General features: G+C 45.9%; 1 protein-coding gene across 3 annotated transcripts in view; it reads right to left on the bottom strand.

Moving 5' to 3' along the window:
* The window catches only part of ANKRD35 (ankyrin repeat domain 35), a 53742-nt gene extending 35544 nt beyond the window's left edge, over positions 1 to 18198 (bottom strand). For 2 of the 3 annotated variants that reach the window (XM_054978716.1, XM_054978732.1), the window contains exons 1-2: positions 17944 to 18198; positions 624 to 754 (exon numbers count right to left, since the gene is read on the bottom strand). In XM_054978716.1, the coding sequence (XP_054834691.1) occupies positions 624 to 754; positions 17944 to 17982 (170 nt within the window). In that variant the 5' untranslated portion in view covers positions 17983 to 18198. Of the gene's footprint in view, positions 1 to 623; positions 785 to 17943 lie in introns of those variants that run through there. The other variant, XM_054978722.1, reaches the window with a different exon arrangement.
* Between the last annotated feature and the right edge of the window lie 1356 nt (positions 18199 to 19554).

The following is a 19554-nucleotide window of genomic DNA, read 5'->3' as shown; positions in this document are numbered from 1 at the left end:
TCGTCATGTGAGTCTTAGTTAAATCTACATAATTTTGCACTCCACTAAAAAAATAGTTCTAAAGAAAAAGGTGTAGTTTATTTGTTTTTAGACACTGCATGTGTGTGTCATAAACAGATACCACCATAGAAGAGGAGTTAGCCGTGTTAGTCTGTGGTAGCAAAATCAAAAAGAGTCCAGTAGCACCTTTAAGACTAACCAATTTTATTGTAGCATAAGCTTTCGAGAATCACAGTTCTCTTCGTCAGATGCCTGATACAGATACTGGCCAAATACAGAAGAGCCCATAGAAGAGGGATTTCTTCTGGGGTGAGAGAGAAGGAAGAATGGATCTTATGAAATGGCACCATCCATGAATTTGTAAGTACTTGCATTAAAAATAATTAACAATTAAAAAAAAAAAGATCTGCTAACTATTCAGAGACACATTTTAACCTATTAAAAATTATCTAATTTGGGTTTTTTAAATCAATTGATCAGCTTAACATAGCAGCCTAGATCTGACCAGACTGCTAGCTAAGACTTCTTCTAAAACACAGATAATCTGAACTGCATGGCTTCAGGCCAAGATGTCAGCTCTCCGGCAAGCAAGAGAGATTGCGGCACAGGAAAAACTTACGTACGCGGATTGACCCAGGGCATTAAGCTTGGTGGGGGTTGCTGTTTTCTTGGAAGCAAGAGCAGAAACTCTCCCCACATCCCCTTTCTCAACAGAATCCAAAAGCTTCTGATCATGTTTGTTCCAGCTCTCAACCTGGTTGGAGAGATCAAGAATTTTTTTCATTTGTTTACTTACTTCTTTTCTTGGCTGCCTTTCTTGCTGAGACTCAAGGCAGATTACATTTTTTAAAAATGCAATTAAACCGTATAATGCATACAACAATGCAGTGCAACTGGATTACAAAATTACAAAACAATGAAATAAAAGGATAATACATATAACAATGCAGTAAAACTAGATTACAAAGATTAGAAAACAAACGCAATAAGAACAGGCAAGTACGTATAAGAAACAAAGCACCAAGAGGGAAAAATGCCTGCATCTTTTCTATGGACATTGAGAAAGCATATATTGAAGGAGACTGGATTTGTGTCACAGTGGATAGCAATGTGATGAATTCGAATTAAGAAGGCATGAAAGTAAGCATATATGGACAGTTCTGGTATATTGTAGGGGTGTGCATAATGAAAATCACAAACTGTAAAAATCAGAAAAATGATGATTTCCAGGTCTTACTTGTGACTCTCTGGAATGGAAATGCTAGTTCTGGCTGCTTGGTGATCAAGAAATCCCTTCTTGACAAAATCCATGTCCCCCCCCCCCCGCCCCAGTTCTAGGGTTTGCAAACAGGGCAGCATGAGCTTGCATTTCACTTTGAATCTGTGCTTATTTCCTGGATAATTTCTCCCTTCAATCAGATTGTTGCAAGGGAGGAGCAACTAGCGCTCCCAGCCAATCCCAAGCTGCAGAGAGCTGCCGTTCTCCTTTTCCTCTTCTTTCCCTTTCACCTCCTACTTGTGGGCTGGAGAGAGACATTTTTTCTTGTGAAAGTAGAAAAACTTTGGCTTGCTCAGGGGCTCATGGAATTCAAACACTTGGGGGTTCACGCAAATTTGGGTGATATTTGCTTGAAAAATAACTACTCCAGCGCTTCACCCACCCCCAAGTTCCCCATAATGAATAATGAAACTGCAACGATGGCAGGTGGGGCTCTGCAACAGAAGCCTTCCTCACTTTCTGAAAGCAAACAAGGAAGAAAGGCAAATACAGAGTTTTCAGTGGAAAGGTTAAAAAACATTATCAATCACTGTAAGAATAGAGAAATGAATTCAGAAAGGACTTTTTTTTTAATGCTGGTGGCTTGCTGAAGCTTTCCGGCTGGTTGCTGCTTGACAGCCTTTAGGAATTAGTAGAGAGAACTTAGTACAGCTGCACAGAAAGGGACCTACTTTGGGGAGTCTGTAAATTTCCCCCCTTTGTTCAATCTCCTTAAAACTTAGCGTTTCTTTAGATTAGAGGGAGGACTGTATTCTGTGAGATTTTTGTGCCATTAAACAGCTGCCCCAGAGCCTTTCCCTTCTTCATTAAAAAGAACAGCCACAAAAATCATAAGAACAGGAAAAAAACAAACAAATTTCAATCCCAATCCAGCAATGACCCACCCAAAAACTAATCAATCACATTAAACATTTCACTCAACAGCCTCGGATACAAAACCTCAATGAAATTTTTCTAGATGCATGGCCCTACTACAGACTAATTAATAGTTAGCACTTACAACAGCCCTATGAAGCAGGCCACTATTATTATCTCTAAATTGCAGGAGGGGAGGTGAAGCAGAAGCAAAATTTGAGACCGGTACCTCCCAAATTGCAACTTCTTCCCTTAGCCATTGCACCACACCTGCTTTGGTAAGATTTTTGACACCCCAGTCAACAAGGTTCAGATGTTTAAAATAAAATGTGAACCATGTTGCTGGAATGCCTTTAAGAAAGATAGGAGCTATGTCATGGCCTCCTCAAAAGAAGCCTGGGAATTACAGTTTGGTGGAGGGGAAGGACAGTGGCTCAACTGGTAGCACATCTGCTTTATATGCAGAAGGTCCCAGGTTCAGTCCTCAACATCTCCAGTTAAAAGAAATCAGGTAGTAGGTGATGGGTAAGACCTTTACCTGAGACCCTGGAGAGCCCCTGCCAGCCAGAGTAGACAATACTAATCTTGATAGACCAAGGGTCTGGCTCTGTAGAAGGCAGCTTCATGTGATCTATGAGTTCTGCATTAGATATCACACACCTCCAACATTTCACAATAGAAATAAGAACATGATTGTGTACTTCTGATCTTATACTAAGGATCACTTTGCAGGTTCCATCCACCTCATTATTACATATTGCTGAAGGATTTTATTTGCCAGCTTACATGTCTAGACTCTCAGCTGTTTTCAGAGTTGTAATGTTTTGCCATATAAATAGTTGGTGTGTTTTATTTCTGTCAATTAAGGTGTGGTATTGAATGTATGTTTACTGTGGCTAAAATGCAGGCCTCTAAAGTAAGAAGGAAGGGGGGGGGCTAGATAGGTAAGTGAAGTACACTGTGATTAGATGGTAGCTGTACCCTAGGGGGCAGAGTAAGAGGCACGTTTTAGAGAGGGATTCTCAGGGAAAGAGAGAAGTATCTTGTTCAAGTGTTGTTGAAAGCCGCTTTGGGGGAAAGAGGGAGAAAGAGTGAGGTGCTGTAATCTGAGAAAGTCTGTGTATTCTTTTCTTTGAGGATAAACATAAGTGGCAACTAGGGGGAAATAAATCCTTGGGACTGAGTCTGGTTAGAAATGTTTGAAGATCTGTACCTATCTTGAAACCATTATGTTTATGAACTACTCTGAAACCATTATGCATATATACTTATACAGGCAATATCAGAGACTTGTAGTGAGGTGCAATTACAGGTGTTACATATCAGAGGTCTCATAAAGGCAGAAAAATACCACAAGTCAAGAGGGTAATGTTTTTGTCTTTTGGGCGGTGAGAGAAATGTTAGAAAGAATATAATTGTCCTACAGTCTGTTATCAATATTTCAAAATATGCCTCAGCAGCTGCAGGTTGTAAAATGGCTGATTGTGCACTGCCTGGCACCTGGCTGCCTGGCGCCTGACAAGAACGTGTGCTAGAGACAAGATAATCTATCCACCCACAAAGGAACCATGAAGAATGACAGTACTAACACCACACTAAAAAAAGTAGGGTTGTAACAACCTGTAGAAACAAATGTCCTATTCCTTTAATGGAGGATTAATGGGATATTATTTACCAGGTGATGTGATTTAGCTCCATGCCATGAAAAGCGTCACCTGTGCATTTCCACACTATTAAAGGGGCAGGGCATATTTTTTGCTCCAGGTTGTTGCAACCTTAGTTTTTGGCAACTATAAAAAAGTGTAACAAGGTATTCCCAAAAAGCAAAAATAGAGACAACACAACATAGGGGGAATGATTTACCAGGGAGAGGCAGTATTTCCGTACTGCAGACATCATTCTCTGTAAACAATTTGTTGCTGTTCCGCTTTAGCTGCCTGCTGAATTAGAACGAAAGATCCACACATTTGTGGATATTGCCTTATCAAAATTATTCACCTCTCATATTTTTGATCCACATAGGAAGAAAAGCAGTGGATGTTTGTGCGTGTGTGGAGGGGGTGATCAGATCTGCTTTTACATGGGGATTTTCCCCCAGGTGGCACAAGGCACACCTCCACATTTGGGGGCAGCTTCTGCACAATATTGTTCTCTTTCAGAGCATTCCCCATGGGGCATCCAGAGATTCCCCTTTAAGTCAGAGAAAAGGAAACCATCCTGTGTTCCAACTTAAAAGGAAAAGGCCCTCCAGCTCCATGCAATAGCTCTACCTGCAGCCATTCAGGGAGGCGGCAGAGGTTACACTCTGGATTTTTTCCCACCTTTTGCCCTTTGATATAGCTGGGGCGGGAGTAGTTAAGCACTCCTTTCCCTATGCCCTATTGCTGCAGTAAGATTCAGACCTCCCAGTTGGATGGATCTTCTAAACATAGTTTGGCATATAGTTAATCAGTTTGGTCAAGAAGTATACAATTTCATGTACACTTTCGAGTGTCAGATGTGGAAATAAACAGCATCTGTGTAGAGGAATGGAGTTTCTCACTTTTTAAATTTTGGGTGCAAATTTCATCACACAGAAGTTATTTTAAGTTATTTCAAGTGAGTCTTGGCTCCAGGGTTCCCCAGCTGATCAGAAGGGAAAGAAAGCCAAGTGAACTACAAAGCCAAGCCTATGTTGCCTAGTAACCATCTCAGGTGTCAAGTCCTCGCCCACCATTTTGACTAGGCATCATCTAGACTTGAGGGAGGCAGAGAGCCACATTCTTTGTGTAGCTTAGCAACTACCAATCAGAGGAAGTTAGTGACAGAAATGCTGTTTCTAGTAACCACCACAGTATTAAAAGAAGAAAGGGACTTAAAGCTGGAATGTGGAGAATGTTGTTTTTTATTCTATCACTTTTCTTCAGCCCACAGGACAGGTGGCTTACGATCATTGTCCTTTCTCTCATGTCAACAATCCCGTAGTGTTTTCCCAGAGAAAGTTGGCCAATGTCCCAGAAAAAAACATGGCTCCCTCCCTTGAACTTTTGCTTTAGAACAGGTTGCCTGAGGGAAAAAAACACATGCTGGAAAGGCTGTATTAAATTGTACACCAATAACAATTTGGAGACAGCTGTCAGATACAGCTTTATTAAAGAATAAGATAATACAAGCAAGGTACCAACAAGGACATGCAGAGAAATCTCATTTTTCCCTGTAACTCTTTCCCCCTACTATTTCCTCATTTCCTCTTAGCCTTTCCCCCTTTCCTATTTCCTTCCCAACGACCCAACGACCTTTATTTGTCTCCCTCTTCAGCATTCCTTATTTTCTCACCCTTTTCTGCCTCTCCTTGAGAAAAGTCCAGCTGAGTTGAGAAAATCATGTGGCACCACCAATGAATTGTGTGGTGGCAGGGCTGCCAACCGGTGAGGGGTGGGTTGGTAGGAGAACTTATTGGGTCACAGATGGGCTTGCCTGTGATGTCATTACTTCTCTGGTGACAGACTCACGTCACTCCCTGTGTGCCTGGAAGTGATGTCAGCACATCACTGGTGGGAGCTAGGGACATGCTAGCATTTTGACAAAATTCTATGGTTAAACCATAGCATTTGTCTAAATGCTACAGCATACCAGGGATTCCCAGCTACTCACTGGCAATATTTCTAGGTGCATGGGGAATGATATCAGCACGTCAGGATTCTGACAATGTTTCCCACATTCCAGCCATCCCCCCCCCCCCGCTGGTCAGCTGAGCAGTAGCAGGAAGCCCCAGTCAATAGTGAGGGATCTCTGGCCCAGACCAGGGCCATGGTGGTAAGCCTATGTGGTGGCCACCTTCAGGCCTGGCCTAATTGTACAAGTTGTGCAACGGTGATTTGCCCAGTGGCCACCAGTAGGCCAGGCCAAGTTGAGCGTGTTGCAAGTTACCTGAGTAAGTCATATGGTGGCCACTGCCAGGCCCAGGTGCAATAAGACACTCAGTGGCCAATATGGTTGCCATCCTGCAGGTAGTGCCTGAAGTTACAACTGATCTCCAGGCTACACAGATCCCCTGGCGGAAATGGCTGCTTGTGAGGGTAGACTTGTTGTGGCATTATACCACACTGAGGTCCCTTCCCTCCTCCAAACCCACCTTCCCCAGCCTCCATCCCCAAATCTCCAGAAATTTCCTAACCCAAAGGTGGCAACCCTAGTTGTCCACTCACCAGGCCGGGCCAAGTTGCAGGGTGGTGAATTGCCTAGCTAAATTATGTGGTGGTGGATACCAAGAGGCACAGTTGAGTCACACCAAACTGAGAGCGGCAGGACTCTAATCTGGAGAGGCGGGTTTGATTCCCCACTCCTCCACTTGAAGCCAGCTGGGTGACCTTGGGTCAGTCACAGCTTCTAGGAGCTCTCTCTGCCCCACCTACCTCCAGCCATCTTCTCTCCAACTTCTTTTTAAAAAATCAGTTTATGACCAGAATTATGATGTTCCTCCCATCTCTTTGGCAGAAATCTGTGCTCAAGTCTCTTGGTTTAGAGCCAAACTAGATTATCCGTCGGACAGTTAAGTCAGTCAGACTCAGGGCCGGCGCGCCCATGGAGGCCAGGTAGGCGGTGGCCTCGGGCGCGCGGGCACTGGAGGGGCGCTGGAAGGGGTGTTGGGGGGTGGAGACGCGCGCAGCGAAGCTGGCATGACTTGGCTGCAGCTACTGCTGCAGCCAGTCAGCCAGCCCCTTGCTGCCACGACCGCTGCCACACACCCCAGCCGGGCGCAGCCTCTGTGCGCCGCTTGAGCCCCGCTGCCGCCGCCACACTTCCAGGGCCGGCGCGCCCATGGAGGCCAGGTAGGCGGTGGCCTCGGGCGCGCGGGCACTGGAGGGGCGCTGGAAGGGGTGTTGGGGGGTGGAGACGCGCGCAGCGAAGCTGGCATGACTTGGCTGCAGCTACTGCTGCAGCCAGTCAGCCAGCCCCTTGCTGCCACGACCGCTGCCACACACCCCAGCCGGGCGCAGCCTCTGTGCGCCGCTTGAGCCCCGCTGCCGCCGCCACACTTCCCAGCCGGGCGCAGCCTCCACGCACCGCCCCAGCAGCGGCTCGCAGCTTCTGCTCCCGGCTGGGGCGTGTGGGGGGCGGCGGCGGTGGAAGCACGGGGCTGGCTGGCTCCGTTGCGTGCTCCTCCGCCCCAGCCGGGCGCAGAAGCCGTGAGCTGCTGCTGGGGTGGCGCACGGAGCAGCCTCCATGCGCCGCCCCAGCCCCGGCTCGCAGCTTCTGCGCTCGGCTGGGGCATGTGGCGGCGGCAGCACGGGGCTGGCTGGCTCCGTTGCGTGCTCCTCCGCCCCAGCCGGGCGCAGAAGCCGTGAGCTGCTGCTGGGGTGGCGCACGGAGCAGCCTCCGTGCGCCGCCCCAGCCCCGGCTCACAGCTTCTGCGCTCGGCTGGGGCATGGGGCGGCGGCAGCATGGGGCTGGCTGGCTCCGTTGCGTGCTCCTCCGCCCCAGCTGGGCGTAGAAGCCGTGAGCTGCTGCTGGGGCGGCGCACGGAGCAGCCTCCGTGCGCCGCTCCAGCAGCAGCTCGCAGCTTCTGCGCTCGGCGGTCCTCCACACGCCGCCCAGCCCCCCTGCGGCGCGTGATGACGTCTGCAATGACGTCATCACGCAGTCCGTGGCGCGCCCGCGCGCACACGCCGCCGCGGGCGCCAAAACCTCTGGCACCGGCCCTGGTCAGACTGCAGTTCAGTCTGGAAGCAAATTTACGAAGCACTGCAGGGGACGCATGAGCAGCCCCTCCTCCCCCATGGGCCAAATAATCACCTGGTGTTTCCATCCCTCTCTATCCAAACTGGGCTCCTGCAATACTTGGGGGATTAGCTCCTGGCCTGAGTTCCAGTCTGACTAACTTGAATGAGAGAGAGATCAGGGGAAACTTGGGGGGTGGGGGGCATTCACATCTAGAATGGCTCCTACAGGGCTGTAAAATAACAACAACATTTGATTTATATATTGCCCTTCAGGACAACTTAATGCCCAGTCAGAGTGGTTTACAAAGTGTGTTATTATTCTCTTCACGATAATCACTCTGTGAGGTGGGTGGGGATGAGAGAGCTCCTAGAAGCTGTGACTGTGAGGATAATGATAACACACTTTGTAAACCGCTTTGAGTGTGCCATTAAGTTGTCCTGAAGAGAGGTATATAGATAAAATGTTGTTGCTGTTGTTACTACTACTACTACTACTACTACTACTACTACTACTACTACTACAATGGTCATCACTGACACAAATGAATCCTTTGATGTCTGCCATGGGGAGTGGTTAAGTTCAGTCCTCCCTCCACCAGGAGGGGGCAGAGCCCTTTCCATGGCTATTTTTGCCTCCCAGTCTATCCCTGCTTCCCCCTACACCTTTCATGTACAGAAACCAAGTCTTGGAAGGTCCAGCAATTATGGCACAGTTGTCTATTATTTATTTGTTTACATTATTTATAGCCTTCCTTTCTCACTGAGACTCAAGTCAGATTACGGGTTACTTAGTACATTTAATGCCAACTCCCCAAATAGCCACCTAAGTCTCAGAATGTAATCTTGTGTGAGCACAGTAAGCATTCATTTCTTAAAGCTGCAGATATTCTATTATTATAAGGAGTTTTACCCCTTTTATTTTTTATTTCAGATTTTCCTGCAAACCTGGGGCAGAAAAATTCCTCTTGCCTGTCCCTGGCACCATTGTATGGATTTTTAAATCAACGTTCTATGGTCAGGTTCAGAATTCAATATATGATCAATGAATTACAGGTAGATATGCAGATAGGCATACACACACATCCCGCTGCCTCTACTGTCCTTCCATAGAGATCAGGGTCTAATTCAGCACAAGTTATTCATGAATAATCTCCTTGAAACTAATAAATGGGGTATGACTGCAGGTTGCCAAGATCCAGTACGGGGCTGGAGGAACTAATGGTCTGATTTGAGATATGGTGCTTTCTGAGGAAGGTAAAGGTAAAGGTAGTCCCCTGTGCAAGCACCAAGTCATTACTGACCCATGGGGGGATGTTGCATCACGACGTTTTCTTGGCAGACTTTTTACAGGGTGGTTTGCCATGGCCTTCCCCAGTCATCTACACTTTACCCCCCAGGAAACTGGGTACTCGTTTTACCGACCTTGGAAGGATGGAAGGCTGAGTCCACCTTGAGCCGGCTAGTTGAACCTGGCTTCTGCCAGGATCGAACTCACTGAGCAGAGCTTGGACTGCAGTACTGCAGCTTACCACTCTGCGCCATGGTACCTTTCTGAGGAAGGTACCCTAGCTCAATCGTGCATATTTTATTTAGATATTTGTACCCCATTTTGGGTCCAATGGGGACCCAAAGAGATCTACATCAATCTGCCCTCCTCTATTTTATCCTCACAGCAACAACCTTGTGGAGTAGGTTAGGATGAGAAAGAGAATGATTGGCCCAAGGTCCCCCAGAGAGCTTCCGTGGAAGAGAGGAGATTTAAACCTTGGACTCCCAGACCTTTATCCAACACACCACCCTGGCTTTCAGCAAAAAGTCCATAGTTCAACCTCCCTGCGTCTTCAGTTAAAAATGGGCAGAGCTGGAAAAGACTTCTTTCTGGTTGAGTCATTAGAGAGGGGCTCCTGCCAGTCTTCAGGGAAAGGAATTTGTCCAATGCGCATAAGGCCACTTCTTGTAAGAGGTGGATGCTGTTTATCAAAGGTAGAGCACATGCTTTGTATATACAAGGCCCCATGTTTAATACCTGGCGTCTTGAGCTAGAATGCTTTTGGGTTAGCAAAGCTTTGAAAAAACCAAAGCCCTAGAGAGTTGTTTAACTAGATCAACCACCAGGGTTAGATCAGTCTTCATATGACTAAAACCCTCGATAGCTTTTTTGGATCGTGGCCAATGGGTACAAGTTAGGCGCAATTGCAGTAAAACGTGGAGACACAGAAATATATTGATCTTAATGGAATGTAGGCATGCGTAACTCTGTTTGGATTAAGCGTATGCAATATAATCACAATGGACAAAGAAGAGAGCGCCTCTGATTGCACGCAGAGGAAATTCTGCTCAGCACCAATGATCTGAAGCGCAACCTGCCTCTACAGGGACTGTCATGGGACAGTAGAACTCAACTGAAACGGGGGAGGAAACTCTCATCACACCACCCAGTGCATACCAAACTTGCACACCACAATTCTCTTTTGTAAAACGGAAAATGTTTACCTGCCAAGCAAGGTAGACAGCCCATTCAGAGTGAAAGCAAGAAGCGTTGGACCTCACCCTAATTTTCAGTTCATGATATTGTCATGTTATTATATATTGAGATTAACAGCTCTTTATTATAGCAAACATCTTTATTGGAACCTGGATGCAGACAAACAGCAGACAGGCTCAACAGTAACTAATTTTTACTTACAGAAACCACACCCACTTTTAACAACAACCAGTACAAGGTAAGCAGCTAGAATCCTTCATTTGCATGAACTACAAACAAAGTAACTACTTGCTGCACAGTGATTGGACTATAAGGCAACAGTTATGATTGGCCATTACCGGCACAAAAGACCAATAGTTTTGTAGGCCTCAGGAGCCTTCGTTCCTACTCAAGCAATACATAACACATGTAGCCAGATCTGATTGGCTGTATTGTGCAATGGCATAGGCACATTACCTAAGCAAAACTTGGCTAAGCAGAGAAGTTAGCCAATGAGAACAACAGTCTCAGGCCTTTTTAGCATGGATGATTTTTGCCACCTTTGGCCCCATACCTCCTCTTCAAGCTTTCATCTGAATTCTGGACGCTGAACTCACCCTTCGGATTTCAATGTGCTGTTTCAAGGGTGCTTTTCTGAATTTTCTCCCTGCACAGAAAAAGCACGGGCAGGAGATTCAGGAGAGAACTCTTGAAAAGCAGCAACGAAATCTGAAGGGGGAGTTTAGCATCTGGATTTCGGAAGAAACCCCAAAGAGGTATGGGGCCAAAAGTGGCAAAAATCACCTGTGCAAAAAGGCCTGCGGTTTTAAAAAAGTTTAAAAAGTGAATAGAGGTACATTGAACAAGAGCAAGCCAAGGTGGAAAAGATAAAGGATGGGGTGAGGGTTGTGTGTTGTGTAGACACCTTCCCTTTTGTGTTGAAAATGTGCATGCATGAAAACTTAGCACAGGTAAGACTTATATTCAGAGGGTTAGATCCAGCAGAATATTTTTGCATACAGAAGGCAGTGTGTGTGTCTGTCATTTTCTTTGATTTCTTCCTACCACTGCAGACCTTATGCTATTCCTTGGCGGGTTTTTGCTCCAGGAGTAGCATTTGGGCAAGCATTTTGAGCTGCAGAATGGGGGGGGGGGGGAAGGGCTGGCAAGAAAGTCAGGCTCAACTGACAGAAATCCCTTTTGTCAGGATTCTATTAAAACTGTGTTATTTGCTCATCTTGTCATCCCACAGTGTCTCTGGAAATTAAATCTCAGAGGGGGAGGGATGTGTTTTGTCTACCAGGTGCATGCCTCTAAATGTCTGCACATGGATACTAAGGCGCCACGCAGTGCACACAGCCTGCCCTTTCAGAACCTGTCGCTGCTGAGGTATGTTTTGAACTGTGAAAGCATCTGGTCATATACCATAACAATGCAAAGCATACCTCCGCAGCGACTGGGTGTGAAATGGTAGACAGGGCGTGAAACAGTGGGTTGGTTGCCACATAGGCCTTAGTGTTCATGCGTAGGCATTTAGTTCTTCTAATATATCTGTTCTGCAACAAAATAACAAACAACCATTTCGGCTTTTAAATCCACAGAGGACCGGCTATGAAAGAGAAAAGGAATCAGTGAATGTTCTCCTGTACCTCCTGGGGAAGGCTCTTTTGAGCGTTTTTTTTTTTTTTTACTGGAAGTGATATATTATACTGATATTATACTGGTATGTCAATTACATGTTTTTCTCAAAGCACCCCCTTCTGTCACGGAACAGGAGAGGGAAATGGCTGCTGCAGGAACTGGGGCAGGGGAAAATAGCACCAATCTGGGTAGGACTGGGGAAATATGAACATGTCAGCCATCCCAGCTTTTCGGTAATCTTTCCAAAAATATTTTGGCAAAGCAGAGCTGATAAAGATTGCAGGAAAGATAGGGAAACCCTGGGAAATGCATGATTGCACACGATGCTATAGGGAAGCAGGAAAAAAACCTGCTTCCTGATAGTATCCATGCCCTGGCAGTTCTGTGTAAGTGATCTAAATGTTCCACTTGAATGTTACCCGGCCGCCCATTTAACATGCCAGCATTTTCATTGGGTTGGTGTTTATTTTTAAAGATAAATAGCAAACCTGTTTCAGTGAATCACTGAAGATTTGAAGAAACTCTAGCCAGTTCTGAAGCCCGATATTGACAAAGCAATATGCCCAAAGCTCTCCCTCTGGAGAGAGTACATTTCACAAGGGCCACACACCCCGCTATTGCTTAATTGTTAATTATGCTGGGAAAACACACTACAAGGCAGGACTGGAGAGTCAGCAAAGTTCTAGGAGAGGTATCTTTCTCTCCAAGCTCTCTCTCAGCTCAGCAAATCAAGAGAATTTGCTTCTTTTCTGGGCAGAAGGCAGGGTCCATTCATGGAATACAAGGCTGAAGTGCTCCTGGATCCTTTCCCTAGCTCTGAAAAGAAAGCTGGGCACAATCTGAGTTGCCCCTTTTTTTGTTCGTGGCTGGCCTCCCCTATCTTTAACAGTTGCCTGGCAAACATAAATTCAACCGCTGCAGCTTTCCCCTTTACTGTGCTTTACAAAGGACATCTGTATGTGATGTACAGCTGTACGTGTCGTGTCACGAGAATATCTGGGAGGCCCCACCTCCTAGGGCCCCGCAACTCCCTTGGTCCATGCTCAAGTTGCCCTTACCAAGGCCTTTCGACTGGTACTGAGAGACTAAACTTTCTAACTGTCCCTATCTAGAAGAAGTGCACTCTGTACAAAAGGGAATGATGCTTAACCAGGGCCATTTCCACACGGCTTACCTTTGCTCGTAACAACCCGGAACATCGCACAAAAAACGCGGACGATTGCGTTTTCTCACGCGAGATTTGCGTGACGTCGCAATCTTCGGCGTTTTTTGCGTGATGAGCAACGGTAAGCCGTGTGGAAATGGCCCAAGTCTGAAGCTTTATTGAATATATGCCAAAGGTTATAATTCAAACCACAAAAGAAAACTTAACTCTATAGACTTAATATATGAGATAAAGGTTACACTAATATGATCTCTCCTCCTCCCGCCTAATTCGAAAGCTTTTGGACTACCAAGCTAACAGCAGAGGACTTTTACAAGCCCAATTGCTAATCAGCAAGTGCGGCAATGAAGGATTTCTGCCACCCCTTTTTATAGCCCCTAGCCAGGGGGTTTCGTCAGGGGGGCTCTTATCAATTAGATCACTCTGTTCTTCTGAAAAGTACAATTAGTCCTATAAATCAGAACATCTCCTACAAGTCAGAGAAAGGAATTTCACACTTTCCCAGTTCCAGGCTCCTTCATGTACATTGCAGATGAGATAAGGGGTAACCTCGACGTTCCTTATCTAAATGACCCGTTCTAATTTAGAGACAAGAAGTGAAATTCTTGTGATTGCTTGATGTCAATTAGTCCTGATTAACTTAATGCCATCCCCTTTTTGAGAGGGCAAGACTTCTGCCAGCCTACAGAGAAAAAGGACCAAGCCTATTCTTTGAGGCTTTTGGAAGCTTCTTATTAGAGGTAGGGTTGCCAGCCTCCAGGTAGTGGCTGGAGATCTCCCGGAATTACAACTGGTCTCCAGGCCAGAGAGATCAGTTCACCTGGAGAAAATGGCTACTTGGGGGGGGGGGCTCTATGGAATTATGCCATGCCAAGGTCTTTTCCCTCCCCAAACCCCACTTTCTCCTGGTTTCTCCAGGTTTCACCCCCTAGATCTCCAGGAATTTCCCAACTTGGAGCTGGCAACCCTAATTAGAGGGCCTGAGCTGGATCCATGTGGCAATGGCCTAGTGATAGACCCAAATCCCATCATTCTCACCACAGTACATAGCTGTTAAAGGTACAGGAGACTGCTGCGGGGGGGAGGTAAGAAGGATAGAGCTGGAAGGGATCCCAAGGGTCCTCTAATCCAGCCCCTTGCCCAATGCAGGAAATTTGCAGCTACCTCTCTCCACTCCCCCAGCGACCCCTGCTCTATGCCCAGAGGAAGGCAAAAAACCTCTAGGATCCCTGGGCCAATCCGGCCTGGAGGAAATTTCCTTCTTTACCACAAAGTGGCAATAGGCATTACTCTGGACCAGGGCTTTTTTTCTGGAAAAAGAGGTGGTGGAACTCAGTGGGTTGCCCTCAGAAAATGGTCACATGGCTGGTGGCCCCACCCCCTGATCTCCAGACAGAGGGGAGTTGAGATTGCCCTCTGCGCCGCTTAGCAGCGTGGAGGGCATTCTAAACTCCCCTCTGTCTGGAGATCAGGGGGTGGGGCCACCAGCCATGTGACCATTTTCAAGAGGTTCCGGAACTCCGTTCCCCCTGAAAAAAAGCCCTGCTCTGGACATACAAGAAAAGGCCATGAGAGCCAAGCACCAGCTCATCCCTTCCTGCCCTCCTTCTCACTTCCTGACTACAGAGACCAGTTCTTCTAGAGAAAATGCTTGCTTTGGTGGGGGTCTATGGCATTATACCCTACTAAGGTCCCTCCCCAAGCCCTTCCCCCAAATCTCCTGCAATTTTCCAACCTGGAATTGGCAAGCCCACCTCCCTGTAAGACCCTGTAATGCCTGAGTATAGCAGGAGGTCCCAGAAATTTCTGTTGGCTATAAAGACATCACCAATGGGGTTTCTCTGCTATTTTTGAAGCCACACCTTAAAATATGGCAGTCCCACCTACAAAGGGAAGGCTGGCTATGAACCTGGTCTAACTTTTTTTAAGTTGGCGTTTTTACTTTTCTTTGAATAGGCAAGAATAGCAGGACAAATTGAAAGAGTATTTTTGCATAGCCAGATTATCTTACCCTTTGAAAGCCTAGATGATTAGAATCAAGCAATGGCATAACTGAACAATATTGGTTCTATATTACATACGGTTTGATTAGGATTTAATGTTATATGTTATATGGGGGGGTCTTTTTTTCTATGCATTTTTCTATTTGATGAAAATAGAATAATTAAAAAAGACCCTGGCTTAATTTATGATGAACTAATCATAATCTGTTTTTATTAGGACACATTAGAGATGTTGTTCCATTGCTCTTCTGCTCCTATCAACTCTCCGTCAGCATCTCTGACAACCTCTGAACATGCACTTATCCCTTTCCATCACAAAATGCAAACAAAAAGAGTACCCATCTAGAATTTGGGATAAAAGACTGGCAAGATTTAATCCTTACAGGGGTCACGGAGGGAGCAGAATCCTCACTTCTTGTGTTTGAAGAAAAGAATTTTGGAAAGCATTGGTCTGGGGGGGCGGGGGGAAGCATTGTCCAGCTATTGCATCCCCAGTGGAGCTGACCTCAAGGCCATCAAAAAAATTTCCTAACATGCAAGGACAGGAACACCCTGGGGAAGAAACATCACCCGACGTGTAAAAGGCCCAGATAAACGCGCCCAAACGAGGCCTGTTTATCAGGCTCAGACACAGCCTCACATGGCACCAATTTCATGCAAAATATCGTCCCCAAGGCAGGAATAACCCACGGGCTGGGTGTAGCAAGAGTGAAGAATGACAGGAGCCCTAGACGGAGAAAGGAATTTCTATCCAGGCTTCAAATTAGCAACGCTCTTGTTGCAATGGATGGACTCAGGTTTCAATGCAGTTTGTGAGCTAAGACTTAGCCCCAGAACCTGTTATCAGCACAAGGACTCTGGCCTAGAAACTGAAAAAAAAAAAAGAACAGTGTCTCTGACCATGCGCAGAGTGCTTTTCAGATCCCGTCTGAACTTTCATCCAAGACGAACTTCCTGGATTGCAGGCATGTACTAGCCAAGTTCCATGCAGGTATGAGGCCTCTTATGAAATCAGATTGCCAACTAACTTGTCAGAAATTCAAGGAAAGCTTTTTCACAGAATGGGGATATCCCTAAGAATGTCTGCACAGAGAAAGCTGTGGTTAAAAGTACATAAGCAGAGGCCAGTAAAAAAGGTGGCACCCTAATGGAGAACTGAACTTTTTAAAAGGTTTTTTTTTTAAATGTATCTTATTGGCTGTTTATGGATCATTATGCATCCAATGTGATAGATGTCTTTCCCTCATAATAATATTCAGAGAAACAATTAGACCAATGAGTCTAAGCAATTATGGTTTTATCCTGGAGGATTGTGATGGTGTCTAAGAAGTTCAGTCAGTTTATCTAGCAGATCATAGAATTGCCTAATGTCAGTGTTTATTGCTCTTCTCAGCTTTTTCCCATAGACTGACATGCTACATGCTCCAGGGAAAAGCCAGAATATAAAGCCATAAAAAGTAAAACCTTCTTCATTTGCCAGTATCTGGAAATTCCTTTCCTGATCTGCAGACACTCAAGAAATCCTACTTCCAGTAATGCCAATTCACACGATACAAAGCCCTCATGTCTTCCAGGTGTCCTGTTGACAAATGAGTTCTTGGGAGTTCCATGCTTGAACTTAATTCTCAGAAGTGCACAGATCAAATTACCCCAAGTTACCCCAGTTAAGCTTGCTGATTTCAGTGGGTTCAAACTGGAGTAAACTCTGCATAGGACTGAGCTGTCAAGGGGAAGTGATTGCCTGAAGCCACAATGAAATGGAGTTGAGCAACCCTATGATTGTGCCCTTTCATTACTGGAGGAGTTTCCATTTAGGTTGTCCAATGTGTGCAGGAAAACCTATCTGGCTGGCCCTCATGACCTCAGAAGGGTGCCAATAATTCTCTCAATTTTGTATCCATCCTTGTTTTTCCTGATTTACACTTCAGCTATTAAATGTCCTACAGAAACTCCAATCTGGATCATCAGGCAGCTTGAAATGGAGCGGACTTGTTCCAAAATAAAATATTTTTGTTTCAGAAATGTTTTCTTGCAGGTGTTGAACCACATTTTCTGGGAAGAGGGGTTCTCCGTCTCTCTGTGCAATGGGAAAAGGGATACTTGGGGTGAAGCCTTCACCAAAAGAGGAGCTCTCTGAAGTCTAAGCCCTGCCCGCTGGTTCCAAATGTCACATTCTCTACCCTAGAAGTTCTTTACTTAATTCTCCTTGGGGTGAGTGTCAGTGCTGAGGTATAGACATTCTGCGCATGCAAGGCACAATTTTCATCTCATGTCCAGTGTTGAGTGCTGGTCTTGAAAACAGATACCGTGAAATGTGCCAGAGAACTGCATCTCAAATAATTCCCTGGATTTGATCAGAACTTCAAAAATCATTTATATGTAAATGACATGACAGAATGAATCAGAATTATGCTACACAATACTGCATGCACAGATTGAGCATATTGTCATAAATCATTCTGCTCACAATACTTGGGGGGTAGAGGTGGAACAGAGCTATCTAGGGTACTGCCCCCCCTTCTCAATAATGTAAAATCTTCCTTAACTTTCCCCAGTTTCTGAGTGTTCATCCAGCATTGCCCACATCCTTTGAAGCTTATCATAAGGGCTAGAACCTTGCTTTTATAATAAAATGAAAGCTCAGTTTGTCAGTATGCCAAATTCTCTCCCGTTGTGCTTGTGAGGTGTGGCTATGTAGGATTACGGAATACACCTTGCCGTTCACCTGCCAGCTCTTTCAGCAACTGCCAACACCTGTCACAAGGATAGAATAGAAGCCATATGCTGGAAAAAAAGAAAACATTAAAACCAATTTTACAGCGGTCGGTACTCACTGCCACTTGGTTGCTGGAGCAAGAGAACATCTTCTTCATGGTGCCCACAGTGCTGTCCCCACACGTTCCAGTCAACAAGGATCAGGGTCCAGTAAACCAATTCAGACCATCGCTGGCAAAAGGTCTGTTCTCGGGATGGGTTTTTGTTGAATCCCAGGTATCCGATGGGATTAGAACGGAACCCAGGAGGGAGAAATCCATGAAGGTCCCGGAGAAGCCATGCTGGCAGGCAGAGCCCGAAAAGGTGAGTAGCGTCCTGAGAGCGTTGGCAGACAAACCCCTTCCCAGCCTGCAGGCCTTCACGAAGTCCCTCCCTCGGAGCCTCCCGCACACCTGTTTCCCAGCTCCTGGCCCAGGTCTGGACTTGCTCGAGATCACATCGCTAATCGCTCTTGTCTTCTGACTTTCAAAGCAGGGAAGTTTCTGACCCACCCTCTCCCTAGAAACTCAGGGCTATCTTTTTTTTTCTTTTGACACGGTTACGTCACCAAAGACTCAGCCTCCACATTGGGTTTCCCTCAACATTTCCCAGGTAGGGACATGCTTGTAAGACCGCTGCCATGTCTCACTCCCGAAAGGACATTGCTCTCTGATCTTACAGCTCACAGCCCTCCATTGATGTCAAAGCCAGCGGAGTTCTTTTGGTGAAGGTGCACTGGGGAAAACTACCTTGTCCTCTTGATAGGATCAAAATAAGATTCTGCAGAGGGGGCGAAAGGGCAGGCTGCCTACTGCGTGGTACCTTAGCGTCCATGAGCAGGTATTGGCTTGCTGGAACACTAAAGAGATGTAATTTCCAGAGACCCTGGGGAGGGGGCTGAACAATGAAGAGTAATAACACTAGCAGCTCATGTTAGGAATTTTGCACAAATCAAGTTTTAACAAGGAATTCACCCCCAAAGGCAAAAACTGGAGACAGTGATTTAGCAGGGGCAGAGGCCAGAAATTAGGAATTTTCCCAGTTAAATAAGAGCATGTGCGATATTCTATTCATATGTCATCATTACCCACACCTTCTTTGTCCTTGCACCCAGTCCTATTTTAAGCTTATTCCTCGCATGCAGCAGGATGACCTGCAATGATAGAATAGACTGTACCTGTTTGAGGGAAATCATATTTTGTGAATGCTCCCATGTGGAAAATTCTCCTAGAAGTTGAAAACTAGCACCCCAAGGAGGAGACTAGAACCTTTCTCCCTATTTTCCTAGGTTTCTATTTGCAGATGTTTTTCGTACATTGGAGCATTTTAAAATGCCTTTCCATCTGTAGCGGTGCAGTCTACTCTACCACCTCAAAATTCTGCTACCTCATTTGGCTGCATGGGTAGACCAGGCCTTTGTGATACGCTGGCTTTGTAAAAAGAGAGGCACTTGTTAAGGTTGTTTGGAAGTCATGCCCTTTCAAGAAAACCCATCCCCTTAATCCCAACTGTGTGTGCTCTGCATATGCTCAGAGGCACTGTCTCCTTGCCTTCATATGTTTCAGGGCCAAATTCAATCATGAAAAACTGGTTCCAGGGTTGGATTCGGATAAGTAGGGTTGGCAGTTTGTTTTTGTTGTGTATGGCAGTTCTCTAGTACTTTAAAAATCTGCCCGAGCTGGTTTTCCCTG

This window comes from Eublepharis macularius, chromosome 1 (assembly GCF_028583425.1).
Source record: "Eublepharis macularius isolate TG4126 chromosome 1, MPM_Emac_v1.0, whole genome shotgun sequence".
Taxonomy (NCBI): domain Eukaryota; kingdom Metazoa; phylum Chordata; class Lepidosauria; order Squamata; family Eublepharidae; genus Eublepharis; species Eublepharis macularius.
The sequence above is the reverse complement of the archived record's forward strand: the minus strand, read 5'-3'. Positions and strand labels throughout refer to the sequence as shown.